Source organism: Poecilia reticulata, linkage group LG6 (genome assembly GCF_000633615.1).
Source record: "Poecilia reticulata strain Guanapo linkage group LG6, Guppy_female_1.0+MT, whole genome shotgun sequence".
Classification (NCBI taxonomy): domain Eukaryota; kingdom Metazoa; phylum Chordata; class Actinopteri; order Cyprinodontiformes; family Poeciliidae; genus Poecilia; species Poecilia reticulata.
In genome coordinates this window covers 8,897,931-8,909,363 of record NC_024336.1, presented here as the reverse complement: position 1 = coordinate 8,909,363, position 11,433 = coordinate 8,897,931, and the positions used below count along the sequence as shown (strand labels likewise).

Genomic DNA, 11,433 nt, shown 5'->3' with positions numbered 1-11,433 from the left:
AATCAATATATTTGAAGTAGATTTGCTTGATGATTTTGTTGATGGCATTTGACAAACTGTACTGTTTATTGCTTGTTTCATAGTTGGTTATTGTATTGTGTTTGTATGAAGGAAATAGGCACGTCACAGTAAACAAGAAATCAATTAATTCCATGATAAATGAAAATGAGTTCAATAATTTTCATTTGCATGATTTACCATTTTTCTCTTTCTGCCAAAAACTGGATGACAAAAGTCTCCAGCTCGGTGCTTTGGTTTCAACCTGCCCTTTCTTTGAAGGACAATTTTGTTTACAAAGACTAATAATTAATTTTATTCGTTTTTGTCTGTTGTTGTTTTTTTGGATATTTAAAATGTCTTCTAGTTCATTAAAATTTAAGTTTATTCATCTTGGAGAATAAAAAAGATGAATTATTTTTTATTCTCAAAGATGCCTATACCATAAAATAATGGTAAAGGCATTATTATGTCTTTGTCCTGAAGCAACAATATTATTGTTTATCGCGATAACTTCTGGGACAATTTATCGTCTAGTAAAATTTGTTATCGTGACAGGCCTGGGTGGAAATCACTTAAACTGCCTTGTTGCTGAAATGTGCTAAACAAGTAAACTTGACTTGACATATAAAGAGACAAAAATGATGAGTAAAAATATGTCATCAATGTAGCCCTGGGACAATTGAGCCTTATTCAACATTAAATTAAGTTCTTAATTATAACTAATGTAATTTTTCTCATAATGCATGTGTTTTGTATTGCATTGCTTGGTCACATCACCGTTTATCAGAAGTGTTGTGCACAAGTGTGTAAGTGAGAGACTGACCTGGCCACTGTTGGCGAGATCATCCACTGACAGGCTGCTGTCCAGACAGAGTGCCAGGCCAAAGTCACATATGCAGCAGGTCAGGTCGTTCTTCACCAGCACGTTGGAGCTCTTCAGGTCTCTGTGAACTATGGGCACCTGTTGGTCCAACAGCAGCTGTGGTCAAAACTCAACAGATTTCAAAACAACCATCCACAACAGTAAACAACCACAAAGCAAAAATGGTAAAAGTGTAAAAGTATAATAGGCAAACTGAACTTAGGTTGACAATGAGTTCACTGGGCTCAAATGGTTTCCACAGTAACCAGATCTTAATCCAGCAGAACACCTTTAGACTTTGTGGATGTGCAGCCAGCAAATCTGCAGCAACTGTGGGATTTTATGTTAACATGAACCAAAATATCTAAAGGAATGTCTTCCACACCTTGTTGAATCTGCCATGAGAAACTGAGGTAGTTCTGAGGGCAAAAACCAATTCAACCCAAGGTGTGGGTAATAAAGTAGACAGTGAGTGGATAGTCTAAAATCTACCCACAAAGTTTTGAAATGGATAGCTTTTTTATTTAGATATCTTTTGTGGGCTAACCACTGGAAAAACCCTAAAAGTTCACTCTAGATTCACCTGCAGAATAATGGTGGTGTGTTCTGCAACAGAACGAAAAGCTTTAGGGCAGGAGATGAGAGATACATTGGACAAAAGTCTTATATTTACCTCTACATATATATCATCATAAAACCAGGGGATGAATGCTGCTGTAATCAGAAAGAGATCCGACACACAGTGCCTGACTTTCACAGCATTCACAGGCCCCAGTCTTCAGGCAGTTCTATCAAATCTAAAGCATTTTTACCCCAATATTCTGCCAAAGTGTGGATTTCTTAAGAACTATTGAAACCAGGTTATTGCTTGCAACTTCCTGTTGCCCCGCTCTTGTTTCCAAGAGTTAAAGATACTTTTAAGCAGCCAACAGCACATACAGCCTCTGGTATGTGGAGTTCTGTGTACTGTGGACTGTATCTTTACAGAGTATCGTTTGGTGCGTGAACTTGGTTGACGTTTGGTCTTACTTTGCCTGTATGCACATAGTTACAACAATCCAAGAGCGCTACTGAATATGATGTCCTTTGATGTTAGAAACATTGACAATCTTAGTTAGCGTTGCCATCAAAGCTTTAACTCATTCTGCTCATCAGGTTTGTTTTAGTATAACATATAAGTCTTTGATCCTTTTTCAAAATGTGTTTCAAAGTAACTGTCAGGCACTGACTGGATTTTATGTTGTCATCTTCTTAAAATAATTGCCAAAGTCATTTTTTGCCAAAAGTGATTTTTTGTTTTTGTATAAATCATCTTTTGGCAAAAGATGTCTTGGGTCATTATTTCAGGAAGGTGACGATATGTGAATTAGATTTGGTCCTTGTTTGGTGATTATGAAATAATTCGTGGACATTTTTATCAAGTCCCACCTTGGGCCGTCCACTTGCGAGCTGGTCGCTGTGAAGGTGGGCGACTCCGCGGGCCAGAGAGCTGCTCAACGCCTGCAGTTCCTCCCAGCTGATCACGTGGCGCGTCAGATACTCCTGTGAAGCAGAGCGACGTTTGAGCTCCATCGCATTTAGAAGTTATTAAAGTGGCAGGTTTCATAAAGGGAAGCCAAGCAGCAGTGGACTCACCTGGAGGTTCCCAATGGGGTGGAAAGCTGTGATGAGCCAGTACTGTTTCTCTGCCTTCCTCTCCTCCGCTGTCAGGAAGTGGAGGACGTTCTCGTGTCTGAGGTCCGTGTTGAAAAAGATGTCCTTCTCGTTCTTCCAGGATGCGTACTCCTCATAGGGGAAGATCTTCACAGCCACGGTTTCAAACTGAGCCGAGCTGCTCTGCTTCAGCTTCGCCTTGTACACCTGAGCAAAGCGGCCCTTACCCACCTGGAGGAAGATTAAAAAAAAGGGCCTCAGTGAGACGTTACACCGCCTCCAAAAAGCTTCAGCTCTTCAGCTTACACTCACCAGCAGATCCAGCTCTATAGGCAGGGGTTCGGTGTTGTGATTCAGGTTGTTGGCGTGCATGGAGCTGCTGTCAGAGCCGTCGTCATCCACCATGAAGGCGCAGGTGTCTCTACAGTCCAGCCCGCCGGCTTTTGGCTTATGCATTTTAACGTTGCTCTCCCACTTCTTGCCAAGCTGGCGGCGCCGATTGACGCAGTGCCAGTGGATCACCACGGCAACCAAGACTCCCATCACAATGAGGGGAAGCAGGCTCACCAGAATTATAGAGACGAGGGCTTGATCTTTTGCTGCTGAAGAAAAAAACAGAGGAAGAGAACAGTTAGAGAAATGACGAGCTTAGAATCAAAAAGGGTCTCAATCAACACAGATGAATGTTTGATGATGGGAGCTCCCAAACTTTTCCATGCCATGGCCCCCTAAAAAGCATTGACCTCTGACCTGGGGGCCCCTTTGCAAACCAACAGACGAAAAATATGTAAAGAAACATTAACTTTTAGAACGTTTTTATTCACTGCTCAATAATTATCACAATCATTTAGCACAAATGATGGTTCAGACCAACAGACAAACCAGCCGGTGTGAAGCCATGAGTTCCATGGCTGATTTTATCATCAGATTATGATTTTAATACTAGATTGCAATTTTTTACAATTCCAAAGGAAGGAGAGATACATCACTGGAGACCCCGCCTGCCTAATGGGCTGTTTATTCTGCTTCCTTCTGGAAAGCGGTGTATGAACACACAAACACACACACACTCGCACACACCACACAAAGAGACCGCTGATTCAACCAGAATGGTGAAAAACCAACATTAAGCACAAGGTGTACTTGTCAGGTCTTCACTTGTTTTGCATTTTGTTGTAGCGTGAGAACCAACTGTTGTTCCTGGTTTGAACTATTGCACCTCCATGCCTGTCAAAACAGTCTTAAGCTAACTAAGTCACACTTTAAACTGTTGGAGAAGACAGCATTACTTTCACTTTTCCTTTAGATAAGAATAAAGAGCTTGTCAAATGCAGTGGTCTTTCTCTCTATATATATATATTTGTAACGCTTTAGCCCTGACTAAAGTTTCTTTCCTTCTCATTTTGGAAAACGTTTGAATTCCAATAGTAAAAGTAATTATAATGTATTAGAATGAAATGAAATGGAAAAAAAGGCTTCCAAACACATAGCCACTTCCTCTCAAATTCTCTGTTTATGTACTTTGAATGTTTTTAAGGCTTTTATGACTCCTTGACGATTTTGGGGGGGTTAGGTTCATTTTCTCGCTGTGCCTATAAGTGTGTAATCTGTTCTGTGAGAGTAGAATGTGTTTGAGGTGTAAACACAGCCAGAAACGTACTGGAATGTCAAACTGGTAGTAAGGCTTGCATGGCCTTTTCCAGTCAGGATGCCAGAGTGTTCTCATGCTTTCCTCTAATTGGTTTGAGATGTAATTTGGCCAAAGATATGTGTCTGGGAAAATTTGAGCTAGTCTTCTCTCCCTCTCAATAAGGAAACTCAAAACAGTAACTACTCACAGTTTAAAAGAGTTTTATGATGTTACAGACCAAATATTTAAGAGGAACCATTTTTGTTAAAAAATAGCAGCACCAGACCTGATTACAGGTAATAGATGGTTAGATAGTATATACTTCAAAAAGTTTTTAAAGCTTTTGATTATCTTAAGTCGATTAGCCAGATCTTTGCAAAGCCATTTTGAAAAAATTGCCACCACTAAAGTTAATCAAAGTCAAGAAGGATGCAATTGTAAATGTGGTGAGTTGGTTTTACGGTGATAGCAATACACACAAAGTACTAACATAAAATTATTTAAAATACATATAGACATTAGGAGGATTTAAAAACAGATATTATTAATCTGTTCTTTGTTTTTTACTTTTGTAACAGTTTTTGATCTTCTGTGTGAACCTATAAATCTTGATGCTGCTCGTACACCTGAGTTTCCCCACCGTGGAACAGTCAAAACCGTTCTACAACTCTTCTTGTCTCATCTTGTCTTGTTCTGGTGAACTTCATGCAGACGGATCGTCTCAAGTCAGGATAATGAAAAAGCCTTGAAACAGTCTTGCAGGCTCTTGTACTTTTTCTGAAAATTCAAGTCGAATTATTACTGTGGTTTCACACAGACACGCACACACATGCACACGCACACACACGCACAGACACGCATGCACGCGCACACACACACACACACACGCACACAAACACACACACACACACGCATGCACGCACGCACACACACAAAACAAAAAAACATGTTTACTATTTTAAGTATAGAAGTAATCTGGCCTTACCCGACCTGCCAATATGCTACAGCCACACGGAGGTTAGCAGCTCAGTCCAACAGGGAGCATGCTGTGTATTTACTTGCTATGGTAACAGCACTGTCTTCACAACCCGCTGTTTCATAAGCACTCCTCATATAAAAAAACACACACTTTTATTCCAAGACCTTAAACAGACTGAGAGATGTTGACTGTCTGTGTTTTTATGTGCTCATTTAATTTGTTCTATAATAATTAACCATTTGCCATTGCAGCATGTCAGTTTTCTTAGTGGTTTTAAAGAGATTTATAAAAAAAAATGTGGTATGGTGTGACATAACTCTGCAGATCATCTCATTGTAGCATTTTGGCCCCAGAATGCTGTTTGGATGCGTCTAGACGATGACTTGTTGGATTTCAATTTCTCTATTAAAGCCATCTGCTGTGAAACTGAAAGAACTCAAGATTAGTTCCAGACTTAGCTAAAGAAAAAAATGGAAATAAAAAAAAAAAGTCCATCTAGGAATATTTACAAAACCACTTCTTCTTCCTTTTTTTGGGAGGAACCAAACTAAGTAACTATTTATTCCCGGTACTTATCTATTGTCGTTCCTCTGTGGTATTAAGATAGAAACGCCTCGTGTGGATGAAACATTCCCACTTGGTGTCACAAGGAAATCTGTCTTCTTTATGAGCCAACTGACAAACACATCAGGTAACATTTACAAACCTCAAAAAGAAATATATGCTAAATCTGCTCAACTTCTTTTTCTCATTATGTACCTCCAAGAATTTAAAACTTTTTTTTTTTTTTTTACAGTAGCACAGCAGTAAATATGGCCACATTAGTCCTTTGATCCTGGAAATGTTCTTCAGGTGACAGAAGGCTGACGTTGGAACTGCCTTTATGTGGCTCTGTGCGTTCAGGTCATCAGCACAGGCAGATTTCAGCCCAGATTGCTAGTTTCTAGCTGGCTAAGGCAAACTTAGCCTTTTACTTTACTTATTTGTTCCATTTGTAAATCTTTTATATTTGCATATTTACTTTGTGGAAAATCCTGGCCTAGCATTCTGCCAAACAATGGGTGTATATACATTATGGATGTCCATTCTTCACACCAATCTCTTTCATCCGTGTCCTTATAGACTTTACTTTGGGTTAATGCCCCACAAGTTGGGATCATGAAATTAACCAACGCGCTTTTATGTTCTGACGCAGTAAGAGTTTCTTTCGGTGGAATTAAGGGGCCCTAATACAAACTTTACACTTGACGGTGAGTGAAATGAAGTCAGACACGTTCTGGTGGCTGACAAACCCAGTCTGTACTATTAAACTGCCAGACAGACAGTAATGATTCATCACTATAAAACATGTTTCCAAAGCTTTAGGGGATAATGACTGTGTGTTTACACCACCACATCCAGAGCTCTGCGCTTGGTGATACAAGGCAATAAGGGATCTGTTTAGCAGAGGAAACTCATTCTATGAATCTCTGTACACACTGATCTTTAGCTGCTCTGAAGGCTATTGCTGCAGAAAGTTAGTGACCTGCACACCATATGTGGCTCAGCATCTCCTGGCCCCGCTCTTTGACCTTTTACATCTTCATGGCTTAGAGCCACTGCCTTCATATGCAGTTCCACTCATTTCTTTTGTCTCTGCAGGGATCCACTTGGGACTTCTACCATTGAGCTTGATTTATCTAGCTGACCAATCAGCGAACAGAAGACGAAGTTGCGAACAACAATGTCTTCTGTGTTATTTTAATATGGTAGTCTACCTAATGTTTGGCAATGGCAGCAAAGAAAGAGGCCATACTTCCAAATATTGAGCAGTTAAAGTTGGAGCAAGATGAAAATGCAGGACATTTTATCACTAGCAAAGATGGTGTGGCCCTGTTCCGCACAGGATTGTTTACAGCATTAGCTATTTACAGTAAGCTTCATCAAGCTGGCGCGTTGCATGCGTTATGGTCAAACGTTAACAATTTGTAAAATCAGATCCAACGTTTTCACATTTCAACAAAATCTACACCTCCAGCAAACAATCGTTTCTCAATAGCCGAGGGTCCAGACCCTCTGGATGAAGCAAGGTGTGTAGAACAAGGACCCAGGTTCCTGAGGAAGCATTAAACCGTTTTCCAATTGGAAAGTCACGATTAGAAAAGCTAATCTCTCTAATGCATGCTAACGCTCACTATGAGAAGCCAACAGGACAACACCATCCACAGAAAGCAAAGATGAGACCCTCGGGTTGTAAAACCAGAAAACCTCCTCTATACAACTATGCCTTGAGAACCAGTCGATGAAAACCACACAGGAAATCAGAGACAAGGGGTAACCTTGGAGACCACCCCACACATGGAACAAGCTTTACTTGACGCTGAGAACGCAGACACAACTCTTGTTTTAGACACTGTATTAAGTACTCATCCAGATATGCCATACTACTGGAGAATTCCACTCCCCAAAAATACCTTGAGAAACATCCTCAGAAGACTTTGGAAACACATGTAGATCAGAGAAGCTCCAATGACTACCTCAGAGATTGCACACAGGTAAAGATCTGGTCCCGTGTTCCAAAGCCAGTCCGAAAGCCACATTGCTCCCTCTGAGTCCAAAGTTCAGTAGGAACTTCTGGCATCACCACCCACACTTGAAGGAAGGCTTCCCATTTTTTAGTCTAAGTAGAAAATACTATGTGGTGCTGAAGACCAACACCGCACATAACCCTGAACACACCATCCCCACTGTGAAACTTGGATCTGGTCCAGTTTTTGTTTTATATTAGCCTATAAGTGAAAATACCAATAGAATTCATGGAGGTTTGTCTTTGTAATGTGAAAAAGTGTTAAAAAAAGGATGAAGTGGTAGGAAGCACTTTGTAAGGCTCTATATTACTGCTTACCATCCTCTTCATAAAACAGTTTTATAAAAAAATATGTCTTTAGTCATAGATTTCTTCAAATTTGATGTAATACAGACACAGACTGCTGCAGCAGATCTTTCACTCTGAAGAATTTTGAATTAATATGAATTACGTTTAAGTTTTGTACTTTTAAAACTAATTGAATTAATACATTTATTTTAATAGATTTTGTTGTAGTTGTTTAAAGTTGTATTTTTGTATGAGCAACAAAGGTAATACAAGTTTAAATAAAACACATTTTGTAACCAGTATTGCACATTCACTTCATTAAGTTTTCTGCACCAAACCTAGAATCAATTATCAACAGAACATTTACATTTTTGTAGCATGGTTCATGAGTCAAACTATGAAGAGAAACACATTCATTCATCACGGCCCAGAGGTACACCACAATCTAATTGTAAGCTGTTGCCCTTCAAAACAGGAGGATGGTAATTTGGATGGGAAGAATAAGACTTTATTCTGTTTTAATAACAGAGTGTGGGGTGAGACACGTCCTGCTCAGCAGACGTACTGCACCACTCTGTCATTCTCCAGATGAGGTCTCCTGTGTCTACGGGGTCCACTCACCATGTGCTGGAGATGCTTCTGAACCGAGTTCGACACAGACAGGAAACCATATGTCTGTGCTCTCCAGTGTGCCCGGCGCACACGCACGCACGCACGCATATTTTATTCAGCGACTGAGACACGTCTTTTTTCCTCTCCACTCTGCACGAGGCACACAGCTGCATGTTCACAACCTCACTGGGGAATCTGCGAGTGATGTTTAAGCATGATGCGAGCGTTGTGTTTCCAGTTCCTGTTGGTGTTAACAAAGCTCTCACACTGCAGCAGCCACCAGCCACTGTGAAAAAGACCCACATCTTCTTTACCATCGTTCCCCTTAAACTTTCCAAACACGGAGAGGCGGTATGATGAGCAAACATGTATGATGAGACAACGCAATGATGAAGTGAAGACGCACGACCTGAGTTAAGCACTTACACATTGAAAGTGAAGAACTTTTTGCAAACCCAAAATGATCCAAGAAGGCAAAGCTCCTGGAAGCTTTCATAGTTTTCAAGCAGCATGCACCAAAGCACCGGCACAGGAGGATAAAGTAGATTTCTTCATTGTTGCTAGAAATTGCAAGCATTTGGCTTTGACACAGAGCAGCATAATTGAATTATCTTTCAGTTTTGACTTTTGACAACAGAAAAAAAATACAGTAACAAAATTATCTATGTTATTTTGGCATTTCCCATTTTACAAGCATGTGTCCAGAGAGTAGCTCTGTCGAAAGGTTGAACCTGCATGCTTTGTGGAGGGTTTTTAGAAGTTAGTGCCAGTGAAGGTGGTAGAATGAGGAGAGGAGACTCGGCAAATTATCCCTCAGGCACGTATGACCTGACAGAGCAACAGATTTTAATCAGCATCAGTACTGGAGACGGGATGGGGAGTGGAGGAAGAGGTGTAATAGAGTGGAGGGGGAAGAGATGAGTCTGGGCTGGCCTAAAGTCATAAAATGAAGGAATGAGAAATGTTTATGAGCCGGCCGGTTTACATTATAGGAAAAAATGGATCGGCCCAAAAGAGCGCCAGATTACCAAGCAAAATGGCAGGTATGCACAGTTATCAGTCTGACCCAGTATCTTCTAGCTGTCTCAACGTCCATTAGTTTTATCACTTCATTTACAAATTAGAATCAATTGAATTTGTAAGTTAGTTAGGTTTCTAAATCTGCCAGAACACTATTCCCTTCTTCAAATTCAGTGATTTCATGATGTTTTTTCTATCATAAGCAGTCCTAGTTTGGAATTGGTAGAAATGATGATGAATATGATCTGAAAGATCAACATTCAGGCTTTTAGTTCCATGTTTTCACATCTATCACAGCGCTAGCATGGATAGAAGACTACATTTGTGAGTAGACTGATTAAAATGATGAATACTTTATGTCCAGTTGCCAAAGTGTCTGTTGATCTAAGCACACAAAGGAGCCATGCAAGCCCACCTGATGAAACGATGTCCACTGCATTTCACAGATCAGCTTGTATATTTGGAGTCAGGAGCAGATCCTTCCTTTCTCCAAACGTTTGATCTCAACCAAAAAGGTTTTTTGTTACCTAATCTATCCATAAAGCTTTGTTCCAGAGTTTTGTGACCACTCTCTGGACTTTTTGTTTTTTTTTGGTAAATTCCTTTTTGGGTTTCTTATTTTCCTACTAATGAGTGGTTTGAGTTTTCTGGGTTGTTTCTCAATATGCGTTCTTGAATTGAGCAAATAAAAGCACAAACAAAAAAACATTTTTACGAGAGCACACCACAGAGGAAGTGTAAGCAAGAACTGAGTCAAAAAAACGGGAGAATACTAATAATTAACTACAAAGCCATCAGATCCCCTTGTTTGCTGTCCAGCCTCCCATCTTGAATCAAACCATATTTTTTACGTTCTCATGACGCTGATGGAAACTTATGAACATCAGCAGGGTCAGCAGATCTGGATGGAGCATATGGCTGCACCCTGCTGGGAGCTAACACCTAGCTCCACGTTGTCATTTATTCCTGTCAGATTTCTCTATAAATCCTCACATTCTTCTGCATTACTGCCAATATAGAATTCTTCTTCAGTGTCCTGGCTGGCAGTGGTCTTTATGTGAGCCTGCAGGAATCATCAGCAACATTCGGTTCATGTCGTATTCCCACCTGAAATGGGACACCGCTTTATAACTGAAAATGTTGAGTTACTGCATAAATGAACTCGTTAACAAATATCATTCTAATTTTGTTTGTTGTTCTGACTGATAGAGGTAATCTAGATTTCATCATCTAAAACATTTTTCATCTCAATGTATGTGTAACATAGTTAATATTGTACGAGGTTACACATGTTCAGCTGGGGTGAAGAGTAAAATCCTTGCTCATCAGCTGAATGTATCAGCTGATGAGCTGATACATTCAGCTGAACAGGTTACACCTGTTCAGCTGAACAGGTTACACATGGATGTATGTTGAAATCGTGATGTTGATTTATAAAGACTTAACTTTAAATAGCTTTTATGTTGAGTCAAAACATGATTAAATTTAGAATTCCAAAGCAGAAATCATTGGATTCATCAACCCACTGCATGACTTCATTAGAACGGGAACACTTACTGGGAACGAACAGCAGTTTGTCATTACACTCTTCTTCTGTGCAGGAGCAGATGTGCACCATCCCCCTGGTGGAGTTCTTCTCCTTCATCACACAGCTGGAGCTGTTGTAGTCGTCCAGCATGATGCCGTACAGCGACATGGACGGGTTGTGGCAAAGGGTCTCCACGGTGAAGCCGGTCCCATTCTTAATCCTGAAAGTCAGACAAACCTATTACATAGGAATCTTTTTTTACAGTTTGAAGGGAAAGTTCATACTTATATATATA

General features: G+C 40.2%; 1 protein-coding gene across 2 annotated transcripts in view; it reads right to left on the bottom strand.

Annotated features, from left to right (window-relative positions):
• Positions 1–11,433, bottom strand: part of tgfbr2b (transforming growth factor beta receptor 2b) — a 38,812-nt gene that overhangs the window by 9,622 nt on the left and 17,757 nt on the right. Inside the window, exons 3-7 of one of the 2 annotated variants that reach the window (XM_008411087.2) lie at positions 11,168–11,358; positions 2,828–3,117; positions 2,498–2,746; positions 2,291–2,404; positions 824–961 (exon numbers count right to left, since the gene is read on the bottom strand). In XM_008411087.2, the coding sequence (XP_008409309.1) occupies positions 824–961; positions 2,291–2,404; positions 2,498–2,746; positions 2,828–3,117; positions 11,168–11,358 (982 nt within the window). The remainder of the gene's footprint in view (positions 1–823; positions 962–2,290; positions 2,405–2,497; positions 2,747–2,827; positions 3,118–11,167; positions 11,359–11,433) is intronic. The other variant, XM_017305089.1, reaches the window with a different exon arrangement.